General features: G+C 48.1%; 1 protein-coding gene across 2 annotated transcripts in view; it reads right to left on the reverse strand.

The window, feature by feature from the left end:
* The window catches only part of LARGE2 (LARGE xylosyl- and glucuronyltransferase 2), a 49,237-nt gene continuing 23,841 nt past the window's right edge, over positions 1-25,396 (reverse strand). Inside the window, exons 3-16 of one of the 2 annotated variants that reach the window (XM_079952981.1) lie at positions 13,702-13,859; positions 12,029-12,288; positions 11,254-11,336; positions 10,788-10,911; positions 8,412-8,583; positions 7,883-7,987; positions 6,304-6,416; positions 5,977-6,102; positions 5,644-5,799; positions 4,992-5,155; positions 3,927-4,205; positions 3,589-3,735; positions 2,688-2,883; positions 1-2,565 (exon numbers count right to left, since the gene is read on the reverse strand). In XM_079952981.1, the coding sequence (XP_079809107.1) occupies positions 2,368-2,565; positions 2,688-2,883; positions 3,589-3,735; positions 3,927-4,205; positions 4,992-5,155; positions 5,644-5,799; positions 5,977-6,102; positions 6,304-6,416; positions 7,883-7,987; positions 8,412-8,583; positions 10,788-10,911; positions 11,254-11,336; positions 12,029-12,288; positions 13,702-13,819 (2,241 nt within the window). In that variant the 5' untranslated portion in view covers positions 13,820-13,859 and the 3' untranslated portion in view covers positions 1-2,367. Of the gene's footprint in view, positions 2,566-2,687; positions 2,884-3,588; positions 3,736-3,926; positions 4,206-4,991; positions 5,156-5,643; positions 5,800-5,976; positions 6,103-6,303; positions 6,417-7,882; positions 7,988-8,411; positions 8,584-10,787; positions 10,912-11,253; positions 11,337-12,028; positions 12,289-13,701; positions 13,860-25,396 lie in introns of those variants that run through there. The other variant, XM_079952982.1, reaches the window with a different exon arrangement.

Raw genomic sequence — 25,396 nt, forward strand, 5'->3', positions numbered from 1 at the left:
TTGAAAAGGGTTTTCCTCAAAACTTTAATGTTTTTTAAAAAGGAATACTTGTGCCCATGCTGTACAGTGCTCAGTGTGGGACAGTTTCAGCGTTTACATCAGCCTGTCTAGAGGGATGGAAAACTAATCCCAGCACTTTGGAAGCTCTTGAATTCCAGGAAATCAAAGGAAAAATCAAAGAGTCCAGCAGCAGAAGACCCTAGACAGACTCCAGAACCAAAGAGAGAAACTACCAGAAAATCTATGACACCCAAATCATTTACAGCTTGTGAGAAATCACCTTAAATTATATAAACAGCAAGGAAAGAGTTTTCCCGTTACATCTCCATCCTTGTGCTCCAGTGTTTGATAATTGTGGACCATGGCTGGGCTGAAGCTGCTCCCAGCACAGACATTCAGCTACAGCATTCATTAACAGACCCTACGTCAGTTGCAGATACAGCAAGATGCTCATGTGTTCCTTTTTTCAAGAAGTGGAATTAGTCCCTTCGAGCATCAGGTTCACCAAGCAGCTATCAGGACGGCAGCCTGCATGCAATGACTTGCCTACTTCCATGGTTGCACAGACTTAATCTGTAATCAGCTGTGACACTTAACTGCATCTAGACTGAAGACAATCCGATTCCATTATGGACTCCTGCACAAGGCCCAATTGTGCAGTCCTTGGTCCTGATCATACAAACACAGTTTGAGCTAATATTTACTCAGGAAAGCAGCTGATCAAGGCCATATTCCAGCAGATATAGGAAGGGCAAGACTTGCGTTCCTCCATAGGAGGGGGAAAGTATGTTTGGCAATGATGTGCAACATCAAGCTAAACAAGATTTACTGAGTAGTAGCCATGATAAGAGGTTCTATTTAGCTCTGGTGAGATGAACTACACCCGCATTTTAGATGTGGGGGTGGGGGGCAAATAGGCAAGCAGGGTTTGGGCTTTTTCCAAAATGCCCTGCTTACACATTTTCAAGGATCCTCGCCTGAACCCTGTTGGAAAGAAGTTCGTTTGGACTAAAGGGATCTTGGTTTCAGCCATGTACTCACAGCAAAGCATGTGCGCTATATAGCCCCTGGAACAAGGACCTGGTTTTCCTTACACTAGGCTTTTTTCTAGATAGTAACGTTATCCATGAAGTAAGCACAAGGCAGGTTGGAGAGCAGGTTCCTTACCAACACCGCGACAGCCACATTTCTTGGTGGTGGTCAATAGCACCGAAGGCAGAATGTGGGTGAAGCAACAGTTGTGACTCTTCTTCCTTGTGTAGTTGTGGAAACCCTGTGCTAAAATATTTTCTATTCCAGTGCAGGGCTTCTCTATCATAAAAAGGAAAGGAAAGACCACACCCATAGAGATAAGCAGGGTCACATGCAGCCCCTAGACCTCAGGTTCCCTACTTTAAACTCTTTCAGAATAGGTCCCACATCATCCTTTTCCCATCAGTAAAGCCCTGATCCATGACCAACAGCAAGGCTATGCAGATTTGTAAAAGGCAGGGTACAGGCAACTCCTGTTTTGCATGGGTTCAAAGAACGTGCAACTGTGCACACATACACTGGTTTTGGACCTGCAAGATGGTGTGACAGGGCGGGGTGGGCTTATGCATGCTCCACCAACATGCACAGTACCTTGAAACACAACCCATGCACAAATTGGGTTGCCTGTATATGCATACAGTCCCTCTTGCCACATGTATAGGAATAGCTCACATAAGATTTTCTAGATGCTCACTTTATATGATTTAGTCATAATTGACTAATTGGTTTTGGCTTGGAGGGGACAAATGAAAGAGCTGGAAATAGGATGGGGCTACTACACTGATAGAGGGACACAACACATTAGTAGAAGTCTCAATTTCCACAACCAGTCTACCTTTCTACCACAGGAAACAGGTGACTGTAGCTGTATTAAGGCATCAGGCTCATGGGGTGGGAAAGGCCCACCTTCAAAACAGCAACAGAGGAAGTTGCCTTGGAGTCAGGCCACTGGTCTGTCCTCATTACCGTCTACACCAACAGGAAGTGGCTTTCCAGGATGTCAGCTTAGGAGCACACCTTCCCTCCTCTTCATTCCCATGCTTCCCCCCTCAATTTGGAAACAGATGTACACAAATGTATGTAACTTGCCTGATTTAGATTGGGAGCATTGTTTTGATTGGCTCCATAGCCATGAATGATATGCCACCTGCCCCAACCCAACCGGCTGCAATTGTACCCACAACTTAGACAAAGTGTGTAGCACCCGGCTACCATCGGGAGGGTGGCTCTGCCGTAGGTCTGAACTGCTCCAGGACATGAGCGTGGTCCGCTGTCCCTCCTCTGCAGGGCATGAGTTGCCTTGCACGGACTGTCCTTTGGTGTGCGTCTTGCCGTTCACAGGCTTCTCTCGGCGGTGAGGTATTTGAGTGCAGCGGCGCCGTACTTGCGCGACAGGTCCTGGTGGAACTCCTCCCGCAGGGTCTCCAGGCAGTCACGGTAAGTGGAGCTCAGGCGGAACTTGGAGATGTCAAAACTGGGTGCGTGAGGCATATGGATCATGAAGGCATTGGGCAAGACCAGCAGCTCATTCTCCTACAAAAAGGCATGAAGTTGCTGGAAAGGCCGGCTCCCTCGGAAGCCACACACCCCAGCCCTGGATTTCAGGGAACGCATAAAGAGGCAACCTTGTGGGAGACATTAAGCATCACACTCACCTGGGCGTCAAGCTCCATGATGTGAGACACCTTGTTCCAGCCAAAACCGACAAATCTCTGGTCATACAGGGGGCAGTCGCGCCTCACTACAACGTAAGGCTCAAAGTGCAGCTGCCACTCCACACGATAGGGCACTGTGGCTGTCCGCCACTTGGCATAGTCCGTAGGGGCATGGCCCTGAGGCCACACATGGTACCTGCACACAGATACACAAGGGAGCTGAGAAAAGTCTGCACCTGGGACTCCTTGTCGCCTAGTATGACACTCCGACCACAGCACCACACTGCCTGGGGTAGCCAGCCTCTTAGAGCCATTCTGAACCTCTTTAGTCAGCAGGGCAGGATTGGGCTTGGATGAGGGAGATCGGGCTTCATATCTTAGCTTTGCCACAGACCCACAGCATGGCCAGGGCAAAGTCACCTTGGTCTCAACTCCCCATCTGTAAAATGGCAATGATGCAAATATGCCCCTGTGAGTGCACAGCTGTGCCCTAACAGGTGGCTGGGAACTGGATGAGCCCAGGACTAAGAAAAATGGCATGAGGAAAAGCAGAAGAATCATAGGATCCAACAAGGAGTTGTGGGGGATGGAAATGAGGCAAGGGATTATTTATTTAAAATATTTATACCATGCGCAGCACGGGGCTCCAAAGCAGGGAGAGGGGACAACATGGAATGAAAATAAAGAGGGGGCAAATTGTGCCCCTACATCCCAACAGAAGAATGAATGCACATATGCCAGTTACAAATGGCCAGTCAAATCTTAGGCTGCAAGCCACCACTAAGAAGGGTTAAGTGCTGGGGCTGGTCAGGCCTGTTATCTGGTTTCAGAGGGCAGTCCAGCAATTGGTTGAGCCAACATTTCAGCTGCTAGCGAGGTTTTTTTTTGTCCCAACACTTACCTGAAGGTATAGAGGGAGCCCATGTCCAGCATGGAGAGCAGCTCCGCTTTGGATTTGGGGAAGGTGAGGCGGTAATGCAGAGTCTCAAATGCAGGCACAATGAGGGCTGCCTTCCTTTGGGGCAGCTCAAGCTGCAAAATGGAGGTCCTGAGGCACAAAGGGGAGGGGGAAATGCTGTTGGTCTGTTGCTAAATGGAGGAGTCCAAGCATCCTGTATCCCTTCCCCATGAAAAATGTTCAGTGCTGGCATGGGACCGACACATACTGGTGGAGCCATCCTCTCCCAGTATGGAAGTGTCTACCGCTTTACACAGGCTGGGAAAGGGCAAATCACGCACCTGAGATAATCATAGAGGCCATACATAGGCAGGAAGTCAATGTCCGTCAGGAAAACGTAAGATGTCTGTGCATTCTTCAATGCTATGTTGCGCAAGAAGTTGACCGGGTAAAACTGCCCTTCCTTGTACACAATGTGATAGGCAACGTTCCTGCGGTTACTCAGCACTTCCGAGGCCTGGGCATAGCGCAGGAATTGCTGGGCCTCTGCATCTGACATATACAACGCCAGACTAATGGGGCCTGTCCAGTGTTTGCATATGGCCTCCAGCATCTGTAACCTGCAAATCAATGGGACAAGTCAAGAGTGCAAGACACCCTCAGTTGGCAACAACAAAAAGCCACAAGGCTGAGCCACCCAGGCCTGAAGGAACATGAGAATCTGCATCCAGTCCTGCAGTGAGTTTTTCCTTCTTGGTTTCTTGTGTGTGCAAGCTTCTGTTGATAATTGTATCAGAGGGGGCTGTCTACACTATGTCCTGGAAGCTGCCACCATTTGCACACGATTCCTTGGCTTCTTAAAATATAACCTTACAAACTTTGGCACAACTGATCTGGACAGTATTGGTTTTGTGTTGCCCCTCTTCCTAACTATTGCCCAGCCCTTCTGCCACCATCAGAACCATTCTTTTAATGGCTGGCTTGTACCATTGCACCCATTTTCTGACTCATGCAGCTAGTTTTTGTTCCTTTCATCGGTTTTATCTTCTATCCATTCTTCATAATCCTCAAGATTCTTCCTTCCACCACATAGAAAACTGCCATAGTTCTTCTATTCTAGTATTCAAGGGATACTAGTCATCTTTTGCTAAATATTTCCCAGCAACTCATTCTAAAAAATAAATAAAAGCAGAATTCTCTAGAAAGGATAGTCACCCTCGCAGCTGGGCAGTGAGAATATTGCCATAGAGATTTCCAGTTTGATTAACTCAGCTTGGGCACAGAGGCCTCCTGGACCAGTAAATTCATATAAAAGAGCCACAAGCTGGCTGGACGTTTAGCTCCCAAGCAGAAGAATTTATGCTGGAAGACACAACATCTCCCCCTCTTCCTTTCCCATCTGGTACCTGTCCATGGAGAGCTGAGCTACAAGAGTGACATCAATTGCATCAGCCAAGATCGGGAAATCGTACTGCAGGAAGAAGAGATGCACCCGGTGCTGAATAAGGCTCTGCCTCCGAAAATCATAGCAAGGATCGTCTTCATCCAGCTCCTCTAGGGCCTGCTGGAGCTAAATTTTACACAGGGGTGAGAGGACAAGGACAGAGTGATAAGGCTAAGTTGGCAAGTTGACCTAGAGTGAAGCACAGCCACAAAGCAGCTTTAAAAGACAGGGTTTCTAGAGCCTGAGATACTACTGGTAGAGTGGGGAGGGTCCGGAGTTTTGTACCAAGCAGAACATAACCTCATCAGTCCACTAATCCTAACTGAAATAATACGAGTGCATTGTTCTGAATGTGGTGAAAACATGCCAGATTTCTTTAGGTTTGCCATTACATTTTATTAGGAATAAGAACTAGAAGAGAACAATGAAATCGAAGCAAAATATAATGGGTGCAAGCAGCTATCTTATTTTTAAAAGACATCTGAAGGGAGCCCTGTTTTTTGAGCTACACACCCCCTCCATTTAATAGAGCAGCTAAATAAATGGGAAGTCTGGAGGGATTTTCCATTTCAGGCATGAGGAGAAGGGAGAAGGATAGAAAATTAGGCTCCCACCTGGCCACTGGGCAAGCTGGGGAGGCTGGCACAGCCAAAAAGCTCCCTGCGCAGCAGGTTGCCATCATACTCGAGGAAGGTCAAGTAGAGGTTCCGGAAGAACTCCACGTGCTTATTCTTCACCCGCAGCTTCTTGGGAGAGTTCCAGTGGATCACCTGAGAACAGACAGCTAAAATATAAGGCTGGTTACAGATGCCAATCCACTCCACATCTTCAGTCAAGCCCCTACAGAACTAACATTGTCCTAGACTGGCGATGCCTGGAAGGCTCAGCCAAGGGTCACCGTTGCAAAAGGAATTCAGGAAAGACTCAGCCAGGGAGGAAATGCCCACCTTAAGATCAGACACCTCTGTGTAGCACTGCTCTGCGCGGGTGTGGTCAGAGAGCTGCACGTTCCAGAAGCAAGGGAGTTGGTATACCAGCGTTGGGCTCTGTTTGATCACTGCATTAAAAATGTCCTAAAAGAGAGATTGCAGTTTGCACACTGGGCACTCTGGAAGAGGAGAAAGGCCCAGAGTAAAATCAAGTGTGAAGCCAAACGAGGAAGAAATAAATAGGTCTTTATCCCGCTACAACCCACAATGTCTGCAGGAGACAAAAGGTGTGTCCGGGGGCCCAGGCTGGAGGACAGCGAGGCATGCAGGGCTCAGAGCACTTGCCTGGTCAGCCAGTGAGGTGGACAGCATGCTCATGAGCTCCCGCTCGGCTGTCAGGCGCCACATCTGCTCCCAGCCGATTCGGCGTAGGCGCTCCAGCAGCAAGAGGATCACTCCTAGGAGAAGAGGAAACCGTGAGCACCACCACGATTGGACAGAAGCAACCAGGGCATCCCTCAGCTCAACTCTTAACAATGCACCCCCACAATGTGCATCTTTTTAGAAGTGGAAGAGGGCTCTGTTTTCCTGGATCCCCAGGAAACCTCCTTGTGTTGTTAAGATCCCTTTGGTGAAAGAGAGTTTGCAAACATCTTAATCAATAAAAATGCTATTTTAAAATCCTTGCAACAGGAGGAGTGGCTGCTCTTCAGTGTTGACAACCAAGCTGACAAGCATGGAGAACGAGTCTTTTCCTATTATTGCAGCAGCAGCAGCAGCAGCCATGAACTCTTTCCTGCCTCCCCACTAGGGGTGCCTGCCTTGCATGGAGAAACAGTTCTCTGGACAACCATCAGGTGGCGCCAAGATATCCCACAGACCTGCCAAGCAGCTATCCATGATAGAAAGCTTGTTTCTGGAGTCAGGTGTGCGTGTCTATTGCCACACCATTCGACCCAGCTCCATCGCTGGTTACTCACACTCTGAAATACCAGCAGCAGAATAGTTTACAACTTCACTGAACTACAACTCCAAGGTGTGTGTGTGGCAATGACAGTCAACACTGGCATAAAACCAACATAAGCATGCCCTACAAAAACTGTTAACGGTAGACTTGGAGGCCACCTGTTCCAGGCACCTGCTCAATGCAGAAAATTCAGAGAGAGAACACCTAAGAGACAGCTCCCATTAACTGGTCTCATTACTGAACTCTTTTTATTCTTAGGTTTTCCTAATGTTCAGCTTCTGTTATCCAATCCCAGTGGAGCTAGTTCTGCCCCTGGAGGCAGCAGGGAACAAGTCTATGCAGTCTTCCACAGGACAGCCTTTTGGGCATTTGAAGCATATTACCCTGCTCCTCTCCACCTTTTCTTCAGGCTCTGCAAACCAGTCCCTTTAATCCATGGGCACTGTGATACTTTTGCAGTCCTCTGTTGGCCCCCCAATCATGAGCTAGTGGGAGGGTTGAAAGGTACAAAGAACCAAGAGAGGATTGTGGGGAAAGCACTGCTCTTTCCCACTTCCTCTTTCGGCTCTCTTTGCTTTTGAAGTGTTGGATTAACTTTATAGGATCCAGCTTTTACCCAGATTCCATGGGAAGCCAGAGTGTGTGTGCACTATGCCTCTCAGGAGGTAGGGGTGCTGATCTGGGGAGGAGAGTTAGAAATGATCAGAGGGGGTAGCACCCACAGCATTTGCTCAAAAATCCAAATCTGCCATGGGTATGGAAAGGAAGCTACCTCTTCTTTCCTCATAGGACTAGTTTTCCTTGTGCTCGCTGGGATTTGCTCAAGACCACCTAGTCAACTTCACAGTTGAACCAGGATATCTGAACCTGGATATCGTCACATAGAAACCCAGCACTCAAGCCACAGGAACAGAGGACTAAAGAGACATCATGTTCCCACAGCCCTCTGGAGCTCACCTGTGTTGAAGCCGCGTCCCAGTGCTGGCCATGGTTTATGGTTCTTCCAGAGATTCCCTAGGTACCAGTCACTTTGGTTTTCCACCAGCCCAATCACTTGTTTGTCTGGATTAAGAGATAAGAAAATGAGGCCAAAGGCAGCTAACAGACTTTGCCTGTCAACAAGATCAGTACTGTGGAACTCACTCACTAAGGATCATCCCTGCTGTATAATTTTAAAAGGAGCAGAGTAAATGGAAAGACCACCAAGTAAGAAAAGAAACCCTTTCAGTATCTAGGGCCACCAGAGCTGTCCTATACCATGAGCCATTGCCTCTGGAGAGCTGCTCAAAGATGGTCAACAGCTGGGGCAGGGAACTTGTGGCCCTCCAAATGTTGCTGGACTATAACTCTCATTATCCTTGAGCATCTAGTCATGCTGGCTGGGGCTGATGATGAGAGAGCTGGAGTCCTCAAAGCATCTTGGAGGGTCACAGATTCTCTGTCCCTAGTCTAAAGGATCCCTATTCCCCCAGGGGTCATCACTTACCCGAGAACTTCCCAAAGATGGCCCATAGTTCAGCAATGTCAGTGGCAAAGGTGATGTCCGTGTCCAGGACAATGACCTTGGAGAGATCAGAGGGGAGAGCCTTTGTGAGCGTCAGTTTCATCAGCCCATAGATTCCAGAGTAGTGCTTGTTGGGGATCCAAGAGATGTCGGGCTGCAAAAAAAAGAAAAGGGGGGGGGGAGAGAAACATTTCAGAAAAGGAAAACAAGCAGGCCAGCATCAGCATCACATGTCTGGTCTATAGCCAAGATACCTAAAATTGCTCTTGTTTCTATGGCTTGAGCAACGAGACAATACTGAAAATGAGACCATGACTCTAAACTAGTCTGTATGTCTTTGGTGAGATTTAGAAGCGCTTCACACAAATAAAGTGGTGTGGGAATGCTTTCAACTGCAAAGCATGGCACTCCTGTTTTGGACGGCAGCTTGCACACAAATGGAAACCTCCATGGAAATGCAATTCCAAGCAGCCTCCATGTCCCTTGCCATACCTGTGAAACAGGCCTGCAAGTCTGTAAGAAGGCATTTGGGGACTAGCAAACTTCATCAACCTGGTCATTATTAACATTTTCTAATGGGCTATTCTACTGATATTTTTGTATTTTTATATTGTAAACCGCCCTGTGGATCTTTGGATGAAGGGTGGTATAGAAATTTAAATAATAATATACAGTGGTGCCTCGCAAGACGAAAAGAATCCATTCCGCGAGTCTCTTTGTCTAGCGGTTTTTTCGTCTTGCGAAGCAAGCCCATTGGCGGCTTAACGGATTAGCGCTATTAGCGGTTTAGCGGCTTTTAGCGGCTTAGCGGATAAGCGGATAAGCGGCTTAGAAAAAGGGAAAAAAAGGGGGGAAACCTGCAGGAACTCGCAAGACATTTTCGTCTTGCGAAGCAAGCCCATAGGAAATTCATTTTGCGAAGCACCTCCAAAACGGAAAACTCTTTCGTCTAGCAAGTTTTCCGTCTTGCAAGGCATTCGTCTTGCGGGGCACCACTGTAGTGTGGCAAGACTTCAAAGGCATCTATGGACTCCCAATTCTGCTCTAGATTTCATGGCCTCCTGCAATTTTCCTTTCCCCCTACCCCCCGCCCTCTAAAAATTTCCACCCCATCTTCAGTGAAAGCACATGGTCTGTTCAACCACAATCCACTTTCCTGTTTTCTCAAGGGTCAGAAATATGAAAAAAAAATGGAGTGTGAATCATTGCACTAAGCTTGGTTGGGTGAACCTTACCTGTCTAGATAGTTTTAGATGCCAAACATATACCTGGGCACTGCCAATTGTTTTAGACATGGCAGGAAAATGCATGTTCTCCTACCCCAGATCTAATTTCACCTTTCTTCATCCAATTCAGCCAGAAACAATGGAGAGTGACTTTCTGATTCACAGCAGAATAAATAAGGCAACTCCATTGTCTAAAATCCAAGAGCTTTAATCCCAAAACAATTGAATCAAAGAGTACAAATGCATACTCCTGGAATCTGGCTACTTTCAAATTTCAAAAACAAATGAATTATGTTTCTATCCCTTCCTATTTTATTATGGACAACAACTTGCACATAAAGTTTTGGCAAGAGCGAGAGGAGACTGCCTGGCACAGTGCCCACTGTTCATTAGGGACACTTATGTGGCCTTGGAAAACTCCAGGTGCTGCTTCAGGGCTCCCTGCCTTAATCTTTCTGCCCTTCTGTCACTTTGCTGAAATATTAGCATTCTTGGACATCAGAATCATGACAGTGCATCATATAATCATTTCAAGTGCAGATTTTGGCTGCTGTTCTGTTGCAAAGTTCTAGGTGACCTTAAGGATGATTCATGACCTTTTGGATCCATTCACAAGCTTGGATCCAGCCACTATCCATCAGGGGGCTCAATTCCAAGGGAAAAGGTATTTATTTAAGTATATTGTATTTATTGTTTCTTAATTATGTTATTTAAAATAGTATTATTATTTTAGTAGCAGTAGTATTGTTTAGTTTTTAATATGGAATTTGTATTTTATGTTTACGTGAACACACACAAATGCACACACATAAAAACACACTTCTCCCACCTCCCCAGATATGTAAACCACTTAGAGATTCCTGCTGAAATGAGAAGGTTAACTTTATATATTTCTAAATCATTCAGATCCTGTCAACAGGTCTTCCCACTCTACAAACAAAATGACAGTAGTAGCAGATGAGAGCGCAGAAAACAATGGAAAGGGTTTGCGTCTCAAGCAAGCCATTCCTACGGCAGGGCCTTCCCTACAGGGCTGCTCATTTCATGGAAAGAGGGTGTGGAGAGGGAAGGGAAGAGAGGGAGAGGGAACAAATGGAGAAAGAGAGAACGAGCCTGGCTTGATCTCCCTTGCCTTCAGGTCATCAGCATTGTAGAAGCTAACATGAACAGAGGGCACCATCCAGGACTCGAACAACATCTGCAGGATCTTTTGGGCCACAGAGTCAGTGATGAGATGGAAGTGAAGAGGGTTCTTCCTGCCAAGGAAGGAAACAGTTAATGCTTGCAATAGTTGAAAGCAAGATGCGAAATACATCCAATTCCCTCATTTTGCACCCCCCCCCATGCAGCAGCTGATGCCTTACTATGCCACATACAGAACCCTGGCAGCTGCATTTAAGTGAAAAAGGATGGGGTCAGAGGACCCTAACTAGTCTTCACTTGTTCTATCTTTTCCCAGCACATCCAGAACTGCAGCTCAGAAGCAAAAGCACAGAAAGCCATCCTATTTTAACCCCGTCTTCAAGTCCTGGGAAACTCAGAAGCCTCCGCTACCTGCTCAAAAGAAGAGCAGCCTTCCCTACCCCCTCCAAGGTTACCTGTGGAAGAGGATGGATTTCACCAGGGTAACGACATCCCGACTTGCATTGTATCCAGCACAGACAATTGCAACATGGAGAAGCTGTCCAGAAACACAAAGATACCATCAGGCCTGGCCCCCCCAACCACAATTCACTGCAAGAGATCCTCTTCCCCCCTTCCCCTCCAAGTGGAGCTTTCAGAAGCCGCTTCCCACAATACATGCAGAATCCACCTGTCCTGCCAGGGCCCTTTCTTCTTCACCCAAGTCAGTAAAAAAGGGTGCGCAGAGAGTTCACTTTTCCCAGAGCAAAATGGATAATACAAAACGTTGATGCAAAACCAGCCAGAGTTAGAAATGGACATAGAAACCAGGCGCAAGTGAGGACTGCCTCCTTGCCCTCAGGGGATTATCATACCAACACGTATCTTAGGGTTCAGAAAAGCATTACATTGCAAAATAAATATCATGCTACCTACAGCAGGAAGCAGCAAGAGTGGGAATTATATGGCTACACCTATTATCTTTGGGCAAGGGCAGCCAACATCACAGCCTCCAGAGGTTGGGAACGACACCTCCCACCACTCCCAACCATTCTAAGCTGGCTGGGGATAATGGGATATGTAGTCCAAAACCTCTGGAGGGCACCATGTTGGCTACCCCCATCATAGGGAACGGAACAGGTTGAGGATCCTGAACAACAACACGCCTCTTGCTGTGCAACCCTTCCACAGTTTTGCCATAACTATTTGCCTGCAAGGTGCCTTGGCAGCCAGTTGGGACGTCGCCTTTACCTCGCACTTCTGAACCATTCTCTGCTTGAGGCAGCCGGTGCTGTTGTCCCTTCCATCCTGGTCCTCTATGAACTGCGCTCCCTGCTGGCTGCTGTCCGTCCCATCCACAGCCTCGTCCTGCATCTGAGACTGGCTGAGTTGCAGCCTCAACAGCTGGTTTTCCTCTTCCACTTTCTGTACTTGGGACACCAAGGCCTCGTGGTTAAGGTATCGGCTTGACTGTTCCCCAAAGCAAGGTGGGAGCAGGAAGGAGCATCCATCTATAGAGGGGATCCGCGCGCCCCCAGGAAAAGAAAACATAAACAGGAGTGGTGAGAGGAGGAGGATGCATAGTCACTGAGCCTTTTGCACATACTTCAGTGAAACAAGAGGGACAAGTGGGAAGAAGGATGAGAGCGGGAACAAATATTTTATGCAGGTTTCTTGAATTCATATAGCAAGGTTACAAAGTTCCAGCACTATAAAATATTCCCCCATCTCTTTGCATAGTCCTACAATTTCCCTTATTAGATTCAATTACCGGTATATTAATTCCACCGGCTATCTTTCTCTGCAGTCAAATGGACTTAATATTACTTTAAGACTATTCAATATGAAGCTGAATGCTGCTCCTCAAGTGGGTGAATGTGAATCTGAACACTCAAGAGTTAATGTACAGTATCACCCCACACCATGAATGAGATGGGCAAGAAAGAAGAGAGTGGCATAACAGGAAGGGGCATAGCTCTGCCTCTAGCTTCTCCATTCATAACTTTGCGGCCAGAGAGTAGAACTGTATCAATGCAACCTAAGAAAACAATATTCTGAAAAGCCAGCGCTCATTCTCTCTGTAATGTATTTTCTGGAGAGATCTGCCACTGACATCAGCAAGGGAGGGGGAAGGAGGCAACACCCTCAAGCCCTCTCCAGCGAAGACTCTCTAACTGCCATAAAGGCAACTACCAGAGAGAAGAACCACACGACGGATGGAACCCCAGCACCCCAAGCTGAACATTATTACCAGCTCCAAGCCTGGATTGACCCAAGGAGGCCTTGCTCAGAATACTGGCCCTCTGCGGAGAGAGGTCACCAGGTGCAAGGGAAAAGGGTCTCCTTGTAAGTTCTAGTGTAGAAGATCCAAAGGTTTACAAGCTGCCTTGAATGCTGAGAAGCTGGAACTAAATATGCTATGTGGTGATGGTTTTTAAATTTCCCAAATTGGAAATCTGGCCCATTCTTCATCATATATGAGAGGGATCAGTTCCTATGTGTTTGGGCGATGAGAAAAGCACATACATCCAAGCAAGGCAGTGGAACCATCCTTCTGTCACCTTAATGTCTGACGGTGGTGGACTCTCTTTCATGGAAGGCTTTTAAACAGAGGTGGGATGGCCATCTGTCGGAGATTCTTTAGCTGTAATTCCTGCATTGCAGGGAGTTGGACTACATGATGCTTGGGGTTCCTTCCAACTCTACAATTCTAGGAAAACTTTCCTAGTCCTATTATGCAGGAGGAAACAGAGGCCACCCTCTGCCCAAAGGTCTCAAAGTGAGTTGGCAGTATAGTTGCAATTCCACTCTGGAGTCCCAACTCCCACCCACGTGTACAGCTGCCACAGGGCAAATCTGTGGCACATGCTTTCATCACACCACCACCCTTCCGTTGTCCATGGGCCATCCTTGCCCTCACTCACACTCCAGATTACCCATAAAGAGGTAGAGCCATGAGATGAGGAAGACCAGGGTCACTGTGGCAAGCAGCAGCTTCAGCTTCCCACGCCAGGGGCACAGCATGATGGTGGCAAAGGTCATGTGGGCAGGCCTAGCCGCACCGGAGCCAGCATCCTACACCCTGCAAGAGAAGAACAAAAGAGTGAACCAAAAATGTTAACCGACATAATTGATCCTCAAAATGGAAATGGAGGACTTTGCTAGACTTGGCTTTCCAGAACCAGCAACAGCAGCAGCAAGCAGCTGAAACATTTGCCCCCAACTTTGGGTTCTGATGTGAGTCCACAGCCTATGCATTTTGCACCAGCAAAGTCTCCTGATTTGAGGTCAACAGCCACATCCTCCTCTCCCATGAAGCCTCCCCAGTAGCGGGGCCCTCATTCATTCTCCAAAATGGCCAAGGGTGTCTTGAAACATGCTGGAACTGCAAAAGGTGTCACCAGGACGTCTAATAGCATTCATGGGCACTGACAGCAAGCTGACGATCACATCTGAGGAAGCCAAGGAGTCCTCTCTGACTCCCACCAGCCAGGATTTGGAAAAGCAAAAAGGATTCTACTCTTTTAACTCCCTTGGCTTAGCAGTAGGAACTTGCCAAACAAAACTCCTTGAACTCTCAGCTGTGTGCTTCATTCCACCCTAATCAGCACCTGAGTCATCCAAGCTGAACCCAGTTCTAGAAACGCATGGCAAAGGGTAACATGAAGGTCCCTTGTTTTAACATATATTGCTGAAAATGATGCACACAGAGAAGACTTAACCCCCATAGAGGAGATGTGCCATGCACATCTTCAAGAAAAGCCCCTGATATCAAGAGGTCCTCCAAACTCACAGCCCTTGCCACTTAACCCAGCACTCCTTTGTTCAGCAAAGGCAATTCACTAATACTTTCTTCCCAAGAGAAACTTGCAGCCCAGAGTGTGAACAACAGCCAATGCAGGTCATTGGAAACAGTGTTTGGTTTGGAGATAAGGTAGATGTCCTTGCTCAGCCATGAAGCTCACTGAGTGGCCTCTCGTAAAACATTATCTCTCAAACTACCTCAATTCACAGAATTTTTGTGGGGACAAGAATTCCAAAGCACTTTATTATGCTGAAAAGAGCTACAGAAGTGATAAAATTAATACCTACATTTCTGTTTAACAGCTTGACCAGAGCAATCTTGCGCTACCAAACCCTGGTCTGATGAAAGACAGATTTGTCAGTGTGTGCATGGCTCAAACCCTGTTTTCAGAGTTAGGGCCCAGCTCTGCAGTGAGTTAAAATAAAATAAAATTTCTGCAAGAACGCATAGAACAACTTCCTCAGAGTTACAAAGAGAGAGCAGGGCAGGAAGATTAGGAGAGCTGGGACTTTCCAGATAAGAAGATATAAATTGATGTTCAAAGCAAAGACAGAAAACTGAGAAATGACTACTCTTATGCAAGAAAGGAGATTCCGACTAAACATAAGGAAGAACTTTCTGAGGGGAAGAGCTGTTCGACAATGGAACGGACTTCCTCAGAAGGTGGTGGACTCTCCTTCCTCTGAGGTTTCTATGTAGAGGAAGGATGGCTATCTGATCCTCAGGGTCGCCTCCAACTCTACAATCCTATGATTCTGTGCAACGGGCTTCTCTCATGTCATCAGATTTTGGGCACCTCCTGGTGGTCAGGGGTCAGATGCATATTTTCCATTCACAAGCTCTCTGCAGTACAAAAGAGGCAAGATAGACACTCCAGCTTGTGGTGGTCATTTGCTTGGCAACAGGACTGACTGGGCAGGCACAAAGCTGTGCAACCTACATGGGTGACTCCGAACAATGAGCTTAACAGTGTACCAGAGAATAGGCACTTCTCTTTCCCCTGGATACCTTCCAGGGTCCCAAATTTTACTCTGCAGCATCAAAATGAGAGCATGGAAGAACGGCAATGTGGAGATGCTATCGGAACTGTGATGCAAACCAAGAGAAAGGAACTCAAAATCAAGAGTGCAAAGAAGCTACTCTGTGCCTTCCTGCCTGAATTAGTAGCAGAGAGAAAGGCAACAGTGGCAGTGCATAAATGGCTGGACCGCCACAAACCAACAAGCAAAATCCCCAGGTTGCTTATGCTTCAGGTGCGCCCTAGTGTGCAGTCCTGCAGTCTTCACTGTGCCCCAGATTGGTTGTACTTCAAATGGGTGCTGATGCATAACTGAGCTGCTGACATCTGAACCTCACGGCTGACACAGAACTTGGTGTTCTGGCGGCAGGAGCGATATCAGTGTTGAGTCAGAGCGCACTGCGCTGTTCCCAGTTTGAGAGCGCTCCTGCCACTTCCTGCCACCTTGGTGCTTCAGACAATGCGCATGCACACACACACACAGCCTTTGATGCTAGCAATGCAATTGCAAATGTTCCAGAATCAGCAGCTCCCTTCAGTGATGTAAGGCAAGCTGTGTGTATACCTCGGCTGTCCTATTTGGCAGTCTGCAGAGTCAGCTATATGGAAGCCACATTTAAGTTTATTTCCATTTACTACCACATTCAAGTTTTCTAAAACAAACACAACAGGTATTAAAATCCAACAGAATAAAGGGAATGTCAGACAAGATGGGGAAAGGCAAGAGGAAATGATTGAAGGAGGGGGGACACACAAAGCAAGCAGGGCCTTTTAGCTTCAAAGCTAAGTTTCATCTCTGCCATGTGATTTTATACTGCCTTCACTTATTTTTGTTGCTAATATGTATATGCTGTTATTTTATGAATTTTAGCTGGGGTTTTTTAAATTCCTTGACCATGTAAGCCATACTGAAAAGCAGCAGGATGTAAATATCTAAATAAATAATATTTTAATGGAAGAGGAAAAACAGGTAACCTGTGGCCCTCCAGATGATGTTCAATTCCCATCAGTCCCAGCTCGAATGGCCACTAGTAAGAGATGATGGGGAGTTGTAGTCCAGCAACAACTGGAGGAACAGGGTTAGCTACCCTTGCATTAAGGAATGGGAGACAGACAGTTTTAACCCAAGAGGCACAGTTAATTCTCTCCTGCATAAGCCTCACTGAAATGAGCACCATATCAATGGAGAGTGTGAAAGAAAACATCCTGGCTGCTGGTTCCCCATCTTTACCCATGGAATTTGGGCCTTTGGCCCCCAGGCACCAACATGTCTTAGGGAAGCCCTGATCTGATATAGTCCCTGGCAAAGCTGTCTTGCAGATCTCACATTAAGTGGGCCCATCAGTAAAAACCATCAGACGATGAACAGCTGCTGCAGACTTGGGCTGCACCTTTTAACTGGCAGAGCATCGGAAAAATTTAGCTGGCCAACGGAGACCAATTTTAAATCTATGAACATTTTAAACAAGTGGGACTGTGAGTTAAGAGAATAGTACTTTGGAGCAATGTTGGCGTGCCATTCATTTGGCTAATGTGTAACTAGCTTTTCACACACACACACACACACACACACACACACACTTAACTTCACTATCTCATTAATGAACCTAGATTTGGCTTTGGGTAATACGCCTATTTATTTAATTTATATTTAATTTCTTACATTTATACCTCACTTTTCTTCCATTATGGAACCCAAGGCAGCATACATGCAGTCTGGCAGGAGGGACGCATCCAGGCCCTGAGCAGAATCAGGCTTGTTTAGCTTCAGCAAGGTTGTGGGCTCATATGCCTTCAGACCATACCTTGGGTCAACAGACAGATGATCAATCAACTAATAATTCTTTTAATTTGGTAAACAACCCAACTGTGAGCATAGCCCCTGGATTTAAATGGGTAAATGCTGTGGAATTAGTAGTTTCCAGTCATCAGAAAATGGGTACATGTACAGAGCTGTCCGCCTGCCAACCTAGCAGTTCGAAAGCACCTCCGGGTGCAAGTAGATAAATAGGGACCGCTTACCAGCGGGAAGGTAAACGGCGTTTCCGTGTGCGGCTCTGGCTCGCCAGAGCAGCGATGTCACGCTGGCCACGTGACCCGAAAGTGTCTCTGGACAGCGCTGGCCCCTGGCCTCTTAAGTGAGATGGGCGCACAACCCCAGAGTCTGTCAAGACTGGCCCGTACGGGCAGGGGTACCTTTACCTTTACCTTTACCTTTACCTTTACAGAGCTGTCAGAAATCTCCAAAAAGAACGGTAACATAGAAATTCCATTATCTAGACTTGGAGGCATCATTCCCCATGCCCATAAGTGGCTGAATCCAGTCTCTTTCTCCAGTGACTGGCAAGCATTAAAGGGAAGCAAGAGTTTCTCATGTGATTTTTTTCCAGCTTAGCATCCTGCTGTTCACAAAGCTAATCCTTAAGCCCTCCAGTCTCCAATGCGCCTGCTGCATTCCTCAGAGACCCATGAGGCAATTACCAACCAGACAGAGGCTCCATTTAGGTTGAAGGGTCACTGGCTAAACCAAGTGGAAAACGCATTCATGGCTGTTCCCTGATCTTCCTCATTTCCCTGCTCACCGGAGTGCAAAGGCATCAACATCTGTACCTTCCCATTAACACCGTTTGTCTAAAACAAACAAACAATAAACCCTAGCCCAGACATTCTCTCATGGGTTCCATGTCTTACTTGCATATATGTAAAATGCAAGAAGACCAGACAGCCTTTGCCATTTGCCTGTTACGGAAGAAAGTGAGACAGCACAGGCAAGAAGGCACAAACTAGTTATTTATTCATTTATTTTGCAAAGGAACAGGGAAAACACCTGCTATAATCAGTGCATTAAGGGGAGGAGAAGACATTGTTGCGTGTTTGCCTCCTTAAAACTTTTACACAACCAACTCCAAGCATCACAGATCTGATACCCAGCATTGCTTCAAAGGGTGGGTGGGGGAGCCCAGATTTTGTTGTAAAGAACATAAGCCTTGGGGTGATATGTGGAGAGAAGAAGAGAGGGTGCATGGGTGGAGTCTACCATATTCACAAACAACGATTCCCACAACCTAACATGCTATTGTGGTGCATATTCTTTGAGGGCCCCTATTTGAACAGAACTGTAGGGTTCTATTATACAAGATGTGCAACTGAGTTTGTGGACCAGGTTATGATTTCCTAGCACTTCAGTCGTCCCACCCCCCCAGGGTAGAGCTATAAGCAACACCACCCAAGCCGCATAGCCCTCATTAGCAGCAGCCTCTAGGAACAAGGTGGCCATATCAAAGGCAGCTGCATTCATACTGTGATCTGGAAAAGCCTGTGCTTCCTTGAAAAGGGCTCCTCAGCAAGAAGATCAGGAAAGAAAGACAGGATTTCCCATCACAGACAATCTTTTGCTGTAACGTACATCTGTAGTGATGTGAAAGCCCTGAATATAGGAAGTTTACAAACCACCATTCTAAGGTTGAGTTTGAAACTCAATCACTCCCATCTTGCCCTGCATTCTCCCTGTTTTGTCGCTCTTTTTAATTTTATTGTGTTTATATCCCACCTTTCTTCCGTCCAGGCACTGCCCAGAGCAAGACCTGTTTAGCTTCAGCCAAGTGGTGGTCTCATACAGTGCCTTGGGGCCATATCCTGTGACTTTCATGGCAAGGACTTTGGAGACAGGAACCCCACTCCTAAGCTGTACTGTATAAGACTGTTACCTGTCCCCAGCTCTTGGGACGGGGCTGACTTCAGTTCCAAGGTTCTAAAAGAGGTGACTCTTGGTGGGAAATGGTGTCTCTCTTGTAAAAAAGGGTTTTGCCTTTTATAAAATAACAGTTGAGCTTCTGCCTGCAAGTGAGCTTTCCAGTGGTATTTGACTGTGTAAACACATCCACATACTATCAGTGATAACTATGCTAAAGCAAGGGGAGTTATGCTACAAGCTGAAGGAATGCAACGTGTCTGAATAACTCCCAATTTTATTCAGGCTGCAAACTCCAAGGGATCAGGTTGAACTTTTGTAGCCTCATTAGTTTGCCCAGTAAGCTGTGGATTCCAAGGCAAATGAGAAGAGCTTCCCACATCTCTACTTCATGCTACAAAGCTTAATCTCTCACTACCGGGAGATGCATATTGTTAGTGTTTAGGTATCCAAAATGCCAGATTCCCAGGATGTGTATGGACATGTTGGCGAGGCCCCTCTGTCAGGTTCTAATCCCATAACTTTGTTCCAGGAGAAAGGCAATGCTCCATAGCTTGATCACTGCCCCACAACCTAACATCCTATATAAGAACAGTGAAAAGCATTCACATACAGTGGTACCTCAGGTTACAGACGCTTCCGGTTACAGATGCTTCCGGTTACAGACTCCGCTAACCCAGAAATAGTACCTCGGGTTAAGAACTTTGCTTCAGGATGAGAACAGAAATTGTGCTCTGGCGGCGCAGCGGCAGCAGGAGGCCCCCATTAGCTAAAGTGGTGCTTCAGGTTAAGAACAGTTTCAGGTTAAGAACGGACCTCCGGAAGGAATTAAGTTCTTAACCCAAGGTACCACTGTATTGCCTTTCCACCCCCATACACGGGAATCTCCTGCAAAAGGGCTGCCTTACTCAAGAAGCCTATTAGTTTGCACATCAGATGAACATTACTGGTGCATGCATCCACTCACTTTGCTGAACACAGTGCTGATTCATGTTCTTTTTATTTATAACACATGTCCACAAAAGGAAGGCAAACGGTCACGTAAACATTTAGGAAAAGGAGTTGCAAAAAGGCCATAAAGCCACTTGTGTGCTAATATTAATTATTCATATAGCTCCTGGGCAAGTGACAGAATAATGACTCCATGCCTGAGATTTGCATTAACAACAGCTGGAGGTTGTGCAGGAACCTTTCTTTAGTCATAGGACTAAAAAAAAGAAAAAGGCCTGGATTACTAGCCAGTCATCCATTCAGAGCCCTTGTGCCTATTGATGCACAGAACTTTTGATGAGTCTTTAAAGTTGGGGGAGGGGAGAGAAGGTGTGTAAGGTCTGTAGGCAAAGGAACTGCTCTCCATACCCTTTGTAAGGATTGCTCAATGAAAGGGACATGCAGCGCTGCTGTTCAAACAAATAATGAAGCCCATCACACAGCAGGGGATTGATTCACTGTGACACAACTGCAACCCCTTCCTATGGTGGACCCCTGCAGTGCCCAGATGCAGAGGCCCCCAAATCCTCACACATCCTAGAAACAAGACAAGCAACTTTGAGGAGCCTTTTAAGTGAGGCTGCCTGGATATAGGTCAGGTGCACTGAGCTGGGGTAGAAGCTCTAGAAAGCAGCAAGTGCCAGCATGACACCCAGTTTCATAATCCCTTCTCCTGCTGACATCATCATTGCTGGAGGGCACACCAACTGCTGAAACCCTGCTTTCTTGATCTTTCCAATAAAACCACTGTGCCAGCTAGATGCAATAGAAATATCTGTGTCAGGAGAAGACTCACGGGCTGTGCACCCTTCACCCTGTCTATGCAGATTTCGGCCTAGAGGAAGGGGGATGAAAGAAAGTGATAGTTTGGGGGAAGGAACTAAGGTACAAGAAAAATTAGAGAAGAAATTACAGAAGATAGGTAATATATATATTCACTTGAGAGGCATGTAGAGGAAAGGAAAACAGAAGAAAAAGCTTTCATCAGCAAATGTGGAGGACATCACAATACTTCCAGAACCAATGTTTGTACTTAGCTTGAGAAAAGCGAAGTGATGGGACACCTCTGCCACAAGGAAAAAGCTCAAGCAAAGAACTTCCAAATATGGCTTAGCTCTCAGTAGAAAATGATGTCAGTAATTGCCAGTGGATTGTGCCAAACTCTGCCTCCACCTGGCACCGTGACTGGTTCTGCCCACCCTCCCTGCACCACCATTTTGTAGCTGGTGGGCCTCAGTAATTTTCAGCCGTCTCAAGTGGGCTTTAGAGTTGGAAAGTTTGAGGACCGACCTCTGTTCTAGGAGACGCTGCCTTACACCAAACGGCTACAGGATCATACAAAACTGGCTAATTATGAAGATGACTGGAGGATATTCCTAATTAGGAAATGCTATAGTAGATCAGTTGGGGACGCAGGTGGCGCTGTGGGTTAAAGCCTTAGTGCCTAGGGCTTGCCGATTGAAAGGTCGGCGGTTCGAATCCCTGCGGCGGGGTGCGCTCCCGCTGCTCGGTCCCAGCGCCTGCCAACCTAGCAGTTCGAAAGCACCTCTGGGTGCAAGTAGATAAATAGGGACCGCTTACCAGCGGGAAGGTAAACGGCGTTTCCGTGTGCGGCTCTGGCTCGCCAGAGCAGCGATGTCACGCTGGCCACGTGACCCGGAAGTGTCTCCGGACAGCGCTGGCCCCTGGCCTCTTAAGTGAGATGGGCGCACAACCCCAGAGTCTGTCAAGACTGGCCCGTACGGGCAGGGGTACCTTTACCTTTACCTTTATAGTAGATCAGTAGCAGATCACACACTTTGCATGTAACCCCTTCCCTGTCCATTCAATCATTTGAACCACCAGCTCAGGGTGATGCCGTGCAGAGGCAGTGCTGATTAATGTGGGCACCCCTGAACAGAGGCACCAAAGGCCAGTCTTCCATGAACCACCCTTCGCTGTTATGCACACACGTCCCAATATCAAGTTTTATTGATTAAAAGCACGTTACCTAGCTATTGAGTGGAAACAGCGCCTTAGATGTTACCAATAACAAGGCAACCCCTGCCGGTTCTAATCTAAAAGATGTTTGAGGTTGGGAAGAGACAAGCAACGTCTGGCAGCAGCGAAGTTACAAAGTTCTTCCGATCAGCTTGAATGAGAAAGGGAGGGAGAGGAGGAGCCAGACATTAAGAGGTTCCCAGGAGGTGTGCAGCCCTGCTGGTGGGTCCCTTTTTTGTTCAGTCCTGTTCGAAACCCGCCACACACACAAACACACTCACTCATTCACAGAAGGGGTTTAGGAAAAGAGCGAAGAAGACCTAACCTGCGCCGCCCACCTTCCGCCGCGGCTTGTGAGTGAGCGGGTCGCCCTTCAAGGGCCAGTAAACAGAGTTGCTGGGAAAGAGGAACCAGTGAGCTATCGGGGGAGCGAATGCCGCTGCTGGGGTGCTTTCATACTAGAGAGCTTAAGGAAGTTTCAAGGATCCTGGAAACCAACTCAATAGAGAGCGCGCTTTCACTGGATGCTGGGGGGCGGGGAAGAGTGTGGCTGGGGGTAGAATTCTGCACACCTCCGTAACTGCGCAAGCACACCGCCCCCACCCCCACCCCCCCCACCGCGGTGCCGCGCGCTCTGCGCCCCGGGGGCAATGCCTTCCGCAACCCTGATTACGCGCGAGGTAACAAGCAAGGACGCAGCGCGATCTCTCGCCCACGGGGAAGCTGGTGGGAGGCGCCACCGGTGTTGCTTCACAGGGACCTCCGAGCCTCTGCATCTGGCCCGACGATCCTCTCCCCTCCTCCACTTTCCTTCCCACCTGCTGCAGGCGCTCCCAGCAAGCCCAGGTGTCCTTACCTGGCTCTTGTCCTCCGGCCGCCGCCTCCCCCCGGCCCTGAGCTTTGCGTGCAGCCCACAGACAGCAGCGCCCTTTTCTACGCTTCCTCTGCCCTCTTTTCCTTGCTTGCACACGCCTCCCTTTGGGATCAGTCACTTTCCTCTCCCCTCTTTTGTTAATTCCCGGAGCCGGGGCCTCCCCTCCCCTCCCCGGAAGGCGAAGAAGAACAAAAGGAAAGCCCACAAAAGGGGGGGAGGGGGGAAAGGTTACATTAACTTTCTGCTCAGCCATCGCAAAGTCGCCCAGGGCAAAGGGGAAGCCGCCTGCTCCGCCTCTCCTCGCCCCCCCCCCCTTACCTTGACTCAGCCGAGCTGCCCCTTCCTCCCCTCCGGTAAGTTGAGGCAAGAAAAAACTCGCATCGCCACCGGAGGGCTCGAGAAAAGCGCCGCCACTGCTAGAAGGGCCAAAAATAAAGTAAACACAGAGGGTCACCGCTGCCCACGTGAGAAGCGGCGCGGCGTCCCGGGAGCTCCGAGAAAAGCGCCTCGGCTGGGAGGAGGAGGAGGAGGCGAGAGAAAGTGGCGGCAATTAACTCCGCAGGCGCCGGGGCTGACCCCAACTCAGGACGCCTGGCAGCAGCAGCAGCAGAGTCAAACCCGGATGTGGGAATCCTGCGGCTTGCGGGGGGAGGGGTGGGAAGCCCCCGGGACCTGAATCCGACAGTCAGCCGAGCCTGACCTGAAAACCCAACTCTCGGGTTAGTTCGTCCTATAAAGAATTAACACGGCGGGTCCCTGCCCTAGAATGACATGCTCGCTGCACTGTTTGAATGGCACCTGCTCATGCCCATCTAGTTTCCTCTTACTGTTTTTATAACACGCACTCGTGCATGTTTACACAGAGGTAAGTCCCGCTGCATTCAATGGGGCTTACTTCCCTGTATTCACTAGGAATAAATCTCACTGGGATCAAGCCTTTGTTGCTGTTGTTTAGTCGTGTCCGACTCTTCGTGACCCCATGGACCAGAGCACGCCAGGCAACTTTTGAGGAAAGATGGCTAGGAGTGAACTTTTTCTTTTTTAATAAAGAAAGACGAAACTCTTGTATCGCGGGTTTCCCACAAGCATCTAGTTAGCCACTATGAGAACCAGATGCTGGAACTAAGCTGGACCACCTGGCTCTTCTGTTCTTACTATACACCAAGATCTATGGCCGTGCAAAGAGAGAGATGCATCGAGTGTGCCTGTTTGCTCGCAGGCGAGGTTGGAGAGGCTTCTCCAAAAATAATCAGGCAGCTCCGGTCACCTTTTTTCCGTCCTGCTTGAAAATAAAAGCGTTCGGGGGATTCATCAAAGCCCTATCCACCTGAAAAGGTCTCGAAGAAACAGGAGCGGCTAAAGAAGGAAGCGCATTCTTCTTATCTAGAAGCCTCCGGCCGGGAGACTCGGAGGCAAGGCGCGCGGGTGCCGAGGACCTGGAAGGAGCCCGGGCGACGAGCCTGCAGGAATGCCAACTATGCGGAGGCTGCCTGTACCTGCAGCTGCTCCCTTGCTGGTGGCCCCCCCGGCCCGCACGGGGAGGAAGAGAGAGAGAGAGAGAGATTCTCCTCCAGCATCCGCCAAGAAACGAGCAGCGCTCGAGAAAAACCATACCTGGGGCGGAGAGTGAAACCAGCTTCACCGCCTCCCTTCACGCCCCGGTACAAGCAAGTGCAGACCCGCCTGCTCAGAGCACTCCCTGAATGCACTCGCGGGCCGTCTGGGCCTTAGTACCAGCGAGACGCAGAGATGTCTGCCCCCAGGCTACCAATTATTCCCATTACAAAACTGCAACGACAAGGAAGCTCTTGGGGAGTTTTTCCAGCTAGTTTGCAGACCCACCTTTAAGGGGGAGGTGGGATGTTCATTGTACAAAGAAACTAATAACTTCTTTCCAGCTGTCACATTCCTAACAAACATGCATAGAAGAAGGGTACAGGTCTGGCCCTAGCCTAGGGTGTGAACAGTGGCGTAGCGTGGGTTGTCAGCACCCGGGGCAAGGCAAGTAATTTGCACCCCCTAACCCGTGGATTTGCGCCCCCTAACCCCCAGATGTTGCGCCCGGTGCGGCCGCCCCCCCCCCCTGCACCCCCCACGCTACGCCACTGGGTGTGAACAATCAGAGGAGAGCAGAGGGAAGATATTACAAGCGGTGAAATGTATCTTCTAGTCAAACAGTTTTTGTATGTTGTGGGTAGAGGCAGGGAGAAGAAGATGGACAAAGTTTCTTTTGTGGAATGCATGACTTCCACAGGACAGGC

The sequence above is a fragment of the Podarcis cretensis genome (assembly GCF_951804945.1).
Source record: "Podarcis cretensis genome assembly, chromosome: 1".
In the NCBI taxonomy this organism is placed as follows: Eukaryota; Metazoa; Chordata; class Lepidosauria; order Squamata; family Lacertidae; genus Podarcis; species Podarcis cretensis.